This window comes from Amia ocellicauda, chromosome 17 (assembly GCF_036373705.1).
Source record: "Amia ocellicauda isolate fAmiCal2 chromosome 17, fAmiCal2.hap1, whole genome shotgun sequence".
Lineage (NCBI taxonomy): Eukaryota > Metazoa > Chordata > Actinopteri > Amiiformes > Amiidae > Amia > Amia ocellicauda.
The window spans coordinates 14,256,678-14,268,490 of record NC_089866.1 but is presented as its reverse complement, the minus strand read 5'-3'; the positions used below and the strand labels follow the sequence as shown (position 1 = coordinate 14,268,490).

The window sequence follows — 11,813 nt, the reverse complement described above, 5'->3', positions numbered from 1 at the left end:
CGGTCAGAAATTCTGCCTGTCACTTTAAGTGAAAAACCAAAGGCACTTTTGCCCAGTCCTTAAAATGGCCCTCCAGAGGAACCGTAGAGGGGAGAGAATAGGGGAAAGGTCACGGTCAGTGAAAGAAACAGCTCGTATGCAGACAAGGACTTAAATACTTTAATTATTTGTTTCTTTGATTATTTTCCATGCTTAAACATCCTAGGTCTTTGGTTTGCTTGTTTATTGTCCGTTGGAATACTGACTTTACTTTGGAATTGGGATACCTACTGCCGCACTTTAAACTGAAAAGGGGAGATCAACTAACGCCGTCGGAAGGCAGATGCAACCCTTGAAACAGCGGGGGGGCTCGGCCATGGAAGTCAGTCGTCTACAGGAGACGGAAGACGTCTAAAGAGCGTATAACCATTTTCGCTCTCTCTCTCTCTGTCTCGCTTTCGACACACAATCTCTAATCTCTTCCATTACCATCTCTAATCTCTTCCAGTCACACCACCACCAGCCAACTTGACACAACTGTGGTGAGCATTGGAATCAACATGAGCAGCATTCCTGTGGAATGGTCTAGTGGCCATCTTGTTTTATTTTAATTCAAAAAACATTTCATGGGCAATGAAGACCGTATACTGTAGAAATGACCATGCCAGCCCTTTTATTGAGGGAAAAGGGTAGCCTCAACACCAGCAGGATCATGGCAAGGATACAGGAGCACCCACAATGGACACACAGGTAAGTAAAACACAATCATAGAGTTACACACAATAGAAAATATATCCATTATTTTATTTATTGTTTTTCCAGTCAAGCACAGTAACAATGTCACACAACAGTACAGAGTGAGTGCACAGCACAAAGCCTATATGGATTAATTTTACAGCGGCTATGGGCAATTAACAAATTTGTACTGAAACCACCTTTATTACTCCGGTTATAAAATATCCTAAAACCTACAGTGCATCCGGAAAGGATTCACAGCGCTTCACTTTTTCCACATTTTGTTATGTTACAGCCTAATTCCAAAATGGATTAATTATTTTCCTCAAAATTCTTCAAACAATACCCCATAATGACAACGTGAAAGAAGTTTGTTTGAAATCTTTGCAAATTTATTAAAAATAAAAATAAAGCACATGTACATAAGTATTCACAGCCTTTGCTCAATACTTTGTTGAAGCACCTTTGGCACCAATTACAGCCTCAAGTCTTTTTGAGTATGATGCTACAAGCTTGGCACACCTATTATTGGGCAGTTTCTCCCATTCTTCTTTGGAACTCTCAAGCTACATCAGGTTGGATGGGGAGTGTCAGTGCACAGCCATTTTCAGATCTCTCCAGAGATGTTCAATCGGGTTCAAGTCTGGGCTCTGGCTGGGCCACTCAAGGACATTCACAGAGTTGTCCTGTAGCCACTGCTTTGTTATCTTGGCTGTGTGCTTAGGGTTGTTGTCCTGTTGGAAGATGAACCTTTGCGCTCTGGAGCAGGTTTTCATCAAGGATGTCTCTGTACATTGCTGCATTCATCTTTCCCTCTATCCTGACTAGTTTCCAGTTCCTGCCGCTGAAAAATATTCCCTCAGCATGATGCTGCCACCACCATGTTTCACGATAGGGATGGTATTGGCCAGGTGATGAGCGGTGCCTGGTTTCCTCCAGACATGACGCTTGCCATTCAGGCCAAAGAGTTCAATCTGTGTTTCTCATGGTCTGAGAGTCCTTTAGGTGCCTTTTGGCAAACTCCAGGCGGGCTGTCATGTGCCTTTTACTGAGGAGTGGCTTCCATCTGGCCACTCTACCATACAGGCCTGATTGGTGGAGTGCTGCAGAGATGGTTGTTCTTCTGGAAGGTTCTCCTCTCTCCACAGAGACATGCTGGAGCTCTGTCAGACTGACCATCGGGTTCTTGGTCACCTCCCTGACTAAGGCCCTTCTCCCCCGATTGCTCAGTTTGGCCGGGTGGCCAGCTCTACGAAGAGTCCTGGTGGTTCCAAACTTCTTCCATTTATGGATGATGGAGGCCACTTTGCTCATTGGGACCTTCAATGCTGCAGAAATGTTTCTGTACCCTTCCCCAGATCTGTGCCTCGATACAATCCTGTCTCAGAGGTCTACAGACAATTCCTTGGACTTCATGGCTTGGTTTGTGCTCTGACATGCACTGATAACTGTGCGACCTTATATAGACAGGTGTGTGCCTTTCCAAATCATGTCCAATCAACTGAATTTACCACAGGTGGACTCCAATCAAGTTGTAGAAACATCTCAAGGATGATCAGTGGAAACAGGATGCACCTGAGCTCAATTTTGAGTGTCATGGCAAAGGCTGTGAATACTTATGTACATGCACTTTTTTTTTTTTTAATAAATTTGCAAAGATTTCAAACAAACTTCTTTCACGTTGTCATTATGGGGTATTGTTTGTAGCATTTTGAGGAAAAGGAATAAGGCTGTAACATAACAAAATGTGGAAAAAGTTAAGCGCTGTGAATACTTTCCGGATGCACTGTATACCAAAGAAAGAGAAAAACAACACCGAAAATATAATTAAATGTTCTATATTTCACATAGCCAACCCCCCGAACCAGGATCCCCACTGCAGGACAGGAGAGCCTGCCAAGGATCTGCAGGTAGGTACAGTTTTAATAATGTTTGCAATTCCAAATACAAAAGGCTCTAACATTTTACTTTCTCATTTCAGGTATTATGCAAGCAGGGGATGCAATGGTGGCTGCAGTAAAAAACAATAAATTATACTTCAAGCCATGCATGAAGGGTATATTCTTGATCATTGGACATATAAGCCCTTTGCACAAGCAGCAATGTAATAACGCTCTTTGCACAAACTGCTTCCCACTGACACTGGTGACTCCAGATAAATGCTCTGTGACCTAAGGGGCCGACAGACTGAGTTTGTTTTTATCAGACAACTGCAAGACCAGCTTTTTAGCCATTTACAGCAATACTTGCTACTTTAGCAGCATGCTGAACTATGTGTTGAAATTGACACATACAATTATACATTATAACAAAATTGATTATTTGTAAAACAGTGACAAAATACAGTTACATATTGTGGCATTACAGAGTTTGGATAAAACTATTATAAAATGACAATTTACACACATCCACACACACTCCATCCTTTATGAAGATGCCGTTTGGTTTTCCAGACAAACCCTTTTCTGTCTCCACTATACACCCCCACCTGCCACTACTTCACTGTGGACTTTCTTGTTGATGGTGGCGTCACTGACGAACTGTTGAACACTAGATTCAGGGATCTGTACAGTTGTATCTGCCCAGGGGGTAAGTCAAACACTTAATTAATCTATCATTAATCACAATTTATCACATTTACACTTCAACACAGCTATATCAGAGAAACCCATATGAATCAATGTTAACAGAATTCATTACTAATGACAATTTATCACAATCTGTGATTACTGGGTGGCAGTTTCTGTATTGATGTAAGTATCCCTTTTTTGGTATTGGAAACTATTCCATACTTCATATTTGATTCTAGTGTTTCAGAATCTGTTGGTGTACTGAAACCCTCTAAAGAGGTGTACTGTGATTTTTGCTTTGATTAATCTGATTAAGACTATCTGATGGTCAAAATATTGATCCTACAGAATTGTGGGGACACAAAAATCAGAAAAGTAAAGTTTGGGCCTATTCGAGTGTATGGTCCTCCCTTTGTTTTGTTTGCCTTGTCTTGGGACTGCACATTTTGTGAAATTGTTATTAACCACTGACAAATCTGAACAAAAACTACAGGTTTAGGAAACTTAAAATAAAAAAAAACAAGATCCTGGGTGGCTTGGTACAGCTTTGAATGCTGCGTGTGAATGCCTGGCACTACAGAATACAGGGCCAGGTATGCTGAACTTTCATATGGATTATAAACACAAATACCAATTAATTTGCCTTGAAGGGTCACTATTTTCAAGAAATATTCCTCTTAGGGTTAAACATTGTCATATGTTGCTTCAATGGTTGAAGTCAGGTGTATGTAGGGCTGTCGCTGATGTTTTGGTCACAAAGTCAATATGTTGGCATTTTAACCCTTTAAAAAAATTAAACTAATTTAAACCTCATTCTTCAAAATATTTATTTGAACCTAAAAGTGTATTTCAAATGCTCCTTTCAAAGTCGTAATTTAAAGTCAGCAACTATAACATAAAAAAAAAAGTATAATTGCAATGGAGTAATTTGCACATCATTTTTATTTATCTGTTAATATTACTTTTGCATTTGTATACTTCTAGGCCTACTGTTCTAAGACAGTCATTGTTTTGTAGTGGAGGGACTGAATGCAGCAGAAGCCAGTGTTTGTTATAGGGCTCTGCAGGAGAATTTGATCCTGTTTTTGTTTTTGCAACTTGGAGTCTGAAGTGTATTTTTCAGTCTGTTTGTATTTTTAATTATGTATTGAACTGAACTTTATATTTTCATCATTGGAGACAAACACCTATTTATGCACTGAACTGGATGGAAACAGACTGACTTGTATCCAGGAGGAAGACTAAATCTAAATTGGTCCTTGGGATGCACTGTTGTGACAATTTCTTATTACATTTAAAAATAACTGTGATTATTATAATTTGATTCTGAATAAGAGCTTTATACATAATACACTCATTCTGTATACGTAAAGCACTACTTTATTTACCATTGATATTCACCCAGGCTGTTATACAGTGTGCAGGGTTTAGGTGCTTGCCCATGTAGTTGGGTTGGATAGTCTTTGCGTAATTACTTTAGACTCATAGTTTGCTACTTAGTGCACTGAGAGTGTGTGAGGAAATAATTCACATCAAAACAGAAGAATAACTTTTGCCCATTTGAGATCAGATCTGTTTTTAAGGCTAAAATATATAAAATTAGCTAAGTTGTTTGAATTTATTTCTAAGTTGATTTAACTAGAACTAATTAAGTAGCTATACTTAATTTTAAAGCAGATTCTTGAATCAGTAATCTACACTTAATGTTGACAGTGCATCATTCCTCTGGGTCTTCACAGCCACCTACCTGCTGACTGACTGGCCTGACCGCTCGTGAAGGGGGAAGTCTCCATTCCCATTGGAAACATCATGCCAAGAGCCTGCATTAGAATGCCATTCTGGATCCTCTGCACACGTTCTGTGTCCCCCACGGCCATTGCCTGAACCAGTTCCACAGAGGTTTTGCTGGAACCTATGATGGGAATACCATCACAGGTTTCCCCCCCCCACACCATCTGAGAGGAAGACATCACCTCTGACTTGTGTTCTGGAGACCTGTAGTGATTTCTGGAAAAAGACAGTGAAAAAAAGTGGAAAAAGAAAAAGTGACTCGTCAGGCCGGCAGTTGGTGCTGGTGGATGAATCTTGAGGTCAGTGGCCAATTGAACAAAAAACATTTTGTATTTAATTAATGAAATATTAAATACAGCAACAATTGATTTCCTAGATTATTGACTTTAATGGGTTAAGGTGCTTTGTGCAACACCCTTAAAGTCCAGGAACACTTCGGGGGAAAACTAAGGGTAAATGTCACTTATGATGTTTTCTATAACTGGCCACAGGCCTCATATTATCAATGACTATAGACCCTGGTAGATGTGGCTTAGCACCATAAATTAAGCAACTAAGTGTAAAAATTAAGTGTATATGGGCTGGGGTGGAACAAGAAACACAAAAACCACATTATACGACGGAAGTCAGCGAAGAAATATTTTAACAATGACATTGGGTATTTCAAGAGAAGCATTAACTGACGGATTACAAGAAATATGGCTAAAGTCTTCATTGTTAACCTCTCCAATCTATTATACATAACCAAAAGGAGTTATGTTCCCAGTAAAACTAAGTATTCAAAGTAACAAGTATCACTAAAATGACTACTGTTGCTTTCAGTTTTAAGAGAATATTTAAAAATAAAAGTATATTTGTCTGAAGAAAGAAGAAAACAAAATATTTAAACATGGCAGACATCTCTTGAATGATACACCACAGTCAGTGTTCTTGTCACCCAGTAATCGCTTATCGACAGGGCATTTTGTATGTTTTGAGTTTCTTGAATCCAGTGTCCTGGGCAACTGAAATCGACTGCATATCCAAAGTGATTAATATTAACAGTCAACCAGCCTGAGTTTTGCCACATGGACTGCTAGCATATGCATAGTAGTTTGTCTCAGCCCTGCTTGTAGTATGACACTATGAAAAGTATGATTAAGCATTGTTCCTGTGCTACATTGGTAAGGAAGCTGTACATTTCACATTTTGGTCTCACTCTCTGTCAATACACACTGACTAGGGCTGTGCTGGTAAACGTACCCCGCTCACTGCGCTTAGACACTGCTGTAGTTGAAGTCAAAACGAGTTGTTTTATTCGCTGGGAGAAAAAGCTTCTCAAACTCTGTGCCACTTTTTCCGCAGAAGCACAAGACGCCTGTCTGTGACTCTTTAGGGCCATTAATGTAATCTGTCTGTACAGTTACTAAGCTGCATTATATTCTTCTAATAGTCTAATACATTTTATCCAATGACTCTTATGTGGTCATATTGTAAAACATCGCAATCATGTTAGGGAACCCACAGCTGGCAAGGGATCAGGGATAAATCAGAGATCTAGAAGTACTGTAAGTGACAGACACTAAATATATATGAAAAGACGTTACTGTTATTCATTTTCATTTCAGTTGTCTGTGAAGTCAATTTAAGTTAGTAGTAAATGACTGATAACACCAAGGAGATTACTTCGTTAAATGAAAACACGGTAATAGAAATGAATCATAATAAAACCTTATTCACCCTTGACGTTTCTGCTGTCACACTGAAATGGCTAGTTTTCGATTATTCGGTAATTCTGTGTATTCCGAAAACTTCAATAACATCTACTGTATTTCAATTCTGGGTTTAGATTTGATATTATAGAATTGTATAAAACGGAAATTAAAAAGGAAACGGTGCAGTAAAGCTTCTAGTTTTGCCATAAAAAATGCCGATTGGGGAATTCTGCTGCAGTCTTATGACGAGGAGTCATACAATTAAAAATACACGCCTCGAAAAATAACCGGTAAAGAAGCCTACATTTAAGTATTTATTAACTCTCACGTAAATTACGACTTCCCTTGAGTTTAGTTCACTAACTAAATATAATTTGATAGAACATACGTAGAGTGTAGTAACTGTGCATTTTTAATGTACTTATTTTTCATAAGGATTATCAACCGAAAAGTTGCGAAACTACTTATCGTAGAACAACATAGCAGCGAGTACCAGTCTTTATGACAAATGGCTCCGTATTGTAGCATATATAAACATGTTAATAAATAAATTCTTACCGTTTAATAAGACAGTCAGTTGATTAGTTGACAAAGATGCGTCAAAGAGCCTATTCTAGCTAAACAGGATCGTCAAATCCATCTATTTCACTTCCGTGTTTACCGAAGCGGATTGTGGGATTACAAGATCAATTTCCTTGTTCGGATGACACGTCTCGGCTATCTATATACTATATATCTATATATCATTTCATATTCCAAGCTTTCTCACTTCATCGTAAATTATCGTCATTATTATAATTATTTATCCAGACTTACGTTTGTCCCCAATAATACAGGAGCAATCTAAGTGTGGTACCGGGATTTGAACCCACAACCTTCCACCTATGAGGTCAGGGCTCTGGACTGTGGCGCACACTTTACCTAGATTGCTCCAGTAAATGCTCAGCTTCATAAATGGGTACATGTTAAAAAATAATGCGATATCTTCTAACAACTGTAAGTCACCCTAAGAAATCGAGTAATAAAAAAATAGTAACAGGCGTATAAACTCGAAGGTGACTAGGTGGCAGTAGAGCACGGCTGCCATATTTTATCATCTAGCGGAAGATCGATATAGAATCGCTAGATAGGTTCCGTCTATACGCGGTCTGTATGCAAGTCGGCGGCCATATTGCCTAGGTACAGAAGTACAGTGCCTATAACACCACAGATAAATAGAAACAGAGTTACAAAAGAGGTGTTTATTGTTGTCTAAACTGTTATTTATATCAGAAAAATATTATTACTATACATATAACGTAAAAAAAATTGTTTACAAACAACATGCGTGCATTGTATGTTAAATAAAATGACTATTATTATACGATTAAGTGTAGACTAAATTAGATTTCAGTTATAGTACATGAAAAATATGCATTGTCTTACTTGTCATCATTACCTGTTATTATTTTACACTGGCAGACATAAATCACTTTTAATTTCAAGGTTATATTCACGATTGAATGTGATTTACAGACACAAACACACTTGGGCTTTTTCTAACGAAGAATACAACTGATTATAAAACAAATATAATAATAATACAGTTCATTGCCATAATAGAGATTGTATCTAAGGGAATACAAAAAGCTCAGACAACCTGAAAGGTGTCAAGGACACAATTAAGAGTTTGAAGTCCAGCCAGAGACCGGTAGGTACAGCATCACCCTCTGCACCATCTGCAGCCTGTTTTAGAATAAATCAGCAGGACTCTCTGGATCCTGGCTGGAAAGACTGGGGGTCAGCACAATTGAAAGTCCACTCCTGATAGTAGGCCACACTGAAATACAAGAACTTATAGGTAGCCAGAATGTCTTGAATAAAAACAAAAAAATCCAAAATATACCTTTTATGGGAGGCATTAGGGCTGGTAGGGTTATACAAGGCCATGATGTTCCAAAACTGGTTAGCCATAACCTTGGACATGATCTTATATTCGTATAAAAGCAGCGACACAGTCTTCCAGTTCCTGATTGAAGACAGATCTCCTTTCTTCAGCAGGAGGGTGAGGACTTCCACTGCAGCTCCTCTCTCAGGCTCTTCTGTATCATTAAAACCAGGTCTGGGGCCAAAAAAGCCAAACACTTAATATGAACTCAGTGGTGAAGCCTTTGACCCATGACACTTTCCACCATTCCCTGCAGGGCGATGCTCAGCTCTCCAGGCCCCCCACCTCTTCTGAAGAATTTAAAGGAATTATTGCCTAGCCTTCAGCCTGCACCCAGCTTCAGCCAAGTACAGGTCTCTGTAGAAGTCTGCAGCGATTATGCAGATCTCCTCCAGACTATCAACCACTCGCCCCTCTGGTGGACCTCTGGAGCACTTAGTGCTGTGTACATTGAGGGTCATTTATATAATATGTTAAAATTATGTGTTATGTATGTTCTTATAATAGTTGTATCATCATTACAAAAAATAAGATTTTGCTTTTGGAATATGCTTTACTAAAGAAAACAACAACACCACCAAACAATATGTTTATATATGATATATGTCGTATGTTTTAATACTCCATTAGGAGTGAAACACATGCTATAAAGTGTTTTGTAACATTGATTTTGGGAAAGGTGCTTTATTCAATAAAGTTTGAATGATTGCTACAAAGAAACAATGTAACAGTAAAAATAGTCTTCAAACTTAACAATAGTTGGAATATCACCAAAAAAATAAAATAAACAGTAAAAACGAGTTAATACATAACTGACGTGTGTGTGTACACTGATTCTACTTATTATATATGAGTGTTACTGTTTTATCATTGTGTTATGAAATGATGATGATTATTATTATTAGTAGTAGGAGAAGTAGTAGTATATAACGTTCAGTTATCATTATATTTCCCTGACATGCATTATGATGGGTGCCTAGCCAAGTTAATCTGTAGTAAAGCATACTACAAAACCTGCGAACACTGACTCCTAGCGGGCGTTATTTTGGCCATCATGAAATGACTCCACTTTCCGGATTTTTCACTTCTCTTGTACCTTTCATGTTTATAAACAGTGAAGAAAAAGACTGGCTACAGAAGCACTTACGTCACCGCCCAAGATCTTTTAACGTTTGAACTGCGAAAAGTACTACGCATTTAGAAATCGCAAAACGAGGAAAGATATTCCCAAAACACAGACACAATCTTAATCGCGCATTAAGAAAAATAACACAGTAAACGTCGCCTTTTTTTGGCAATTAACCAATGCCACATGTAACGCACGTGCTGTCCGGTTCCTGGAATTACAATAACGTTAACCCTTTGTGGACAAAACTGTACATAATATACTCCTCAAATACACTCATAAAAGAGCAAACAACGGACTTTCCAATATACTGTTCTCTTTCAAAAGACCTAATCATATGTAGTTTGAAAAAGCGACACATATGTTTGCTGCATGTTTTCATCCGGCACGCATTTCTGTCTGTGAGCTCCGAGCCAGACTTCCGCTCTGTTCCCAGTCCAAGAAGTCCGCCGCGGGTGTTTGCAGGAGCCCGATCCATGTTGTTTCTCTCCTCCGGCAGCAACAGTGAGTTTCTCCTGGTGGTAGCGCTACAATTCCCGGTGTGTTTTTCCGAGAAGAACATGGCTGATTTAGGGGATGATACCGGAGCCCGGGCCTTGTTGGCTCTGAAGTCGGCACCTTGCAGCCCGGTCCGGGTGGCTGTTGCCCCCGTGTACTCGCTGTCCTCCAACCCGCCCGGGATCACACCCATGTCCCTCTCCTCCACTTCGCGGGCCCTAGCGCGACTGGAAGGCCGGGACTTCGAGTTCGTTATGCGGCAGAGGACGGTGACCGTGGGCCGGAACTCTTCGCACGGCTCCGTGGATGTCAACATGGGCCACTCTAGTTTTATCTCCAGACGGCACTTGCAGATTAATTTCGAAGAGCCATTTTTTTACCTTCGCTGCCTGGGAAAGAATGGCGTTTTTGTGGATGGTGTATTTCAGAGGAGAGGGGCTCCTCCACTTCAGCTACCCAGAGAGTAAGTAACCACTTACATACTGGTGTGTGTAGATGCTTAGTTTGTAGCTGAAGTAATGCATAAACTCACTAATGCACTGTTGACGTCTCCCAAAAATAATGCCGTACATAATGTGCCCCCAGCAAAACACAAAGTAATATCTTCTCATACAAGGTTTGTACTACACAGGTACTATTATATTTGAAATTATTTACCTTCAGTTCTGACCTTGGCATGATGCTGTGTCTGCCTGTAGTTAGATGTGTAGATTCAGCGAAACTGAATCAGTTATTAAAAATACAACTATTCCAGTATTGTCTTGCTTTGAACCGTCTGGAAGGTGAGCTTGTCATAAAGACGAGCTTGTATTTGGTGTAGTAGTAGTGTGGGACTTTTTGATGTTACTCATTTCAAGAGCATTTATTCTGCTCTGATGTGTAGTAGTAACTTTAGCAAGGTTTACCAGGAATTGTTTCCAGGTTACACGTCAATAACAATATAGTATGCATATATTTAACCCCTGAAAATAAACTTGGTTTAAAAACACGAATTAACAAACTACTGTACATGTGTTGATAATAAATGCTCTGCAACTAAAACGAAACGAAAGCTTTTTTTCCACAATTGTTGACCGTAAGCAGTCTCTTGCTATTAGATGTACACCAAAAACGAAAGACGTACTATTTAAAATCACTGTTTCCAACTTTGCTACTGATAAACCCTGATTGCACCTTGCTCCTTATGAAAATGATGAATGCGACCAAGGCCCAATTTCATTTGAACTGTTACAGAAAAAAAAAAAGTATTTTCTTTAAATGTGAGAAGTATAACAGGACATGTATAAATAATAACTACACGTTTGCCATTAAGGACACATCAGAGATTTTAAACAGTTGTATTGGAACAGGTTTGACTAGGCTTCATTAGCATGCATTGTGCACAGGCAGTATTGCGACAAACCACATGTCTGAATGTACAATGCATATGCAAAACTTTCTCATTTAAAAACCTATAAAATTAGCCATTGCCAGAAATATCGATATTACAGTCT

General features: G+C 39.1%; 1 protein-coding gene and 1 long non-coding RNA gene across 3 annotated transcripts in view; one reads left to right on the top strand and one right to left on the bottom strand.

The window, feature by feature from the left end:
* Positions 1 to 764: 764 nt before the first annotated feature.
* On the bottom strand, positions 765 to 7,608 carry LOC136712498 (uncharacterized). The gene is made up of 3 exons (XR_010804837.1): positions 7,328 to 7,608; positions 5,032 to 5,291; positions 765 to 3,292 (listed from the first exon to the last, which is right to left on the bottom strand). It is a non-coding gene; the product is annotated as an uncharacterized LOC136712498 (long non-coding RNA).
* A 2,280-nt stretch (positions 7,609 to 9,888) lies between these two features.
* Positions 9,889 to 11,813, top strand: part of foxk1 (forkhead box K1) — a 51,679-nt gene continuing 49,754 nt past the window's right edge. The window contains exon 1 of one of the 2 annotated variants that reach the window (XM_066689129.1): positions 9,889 to 10,783. In XM_066689129.1, the coding sequence (XP_066545226.1) occupies positions 10,002 to 10,783 (782 nt within the window). In that variant the 5' untranslated portion in view covers positions 9,889 to 10,001. The remainder of the gene's footprint in view (positions 10,784 to 11,813) is intronic. The other variant, XM_066689128.1, reaches the window with a different exon arrangement.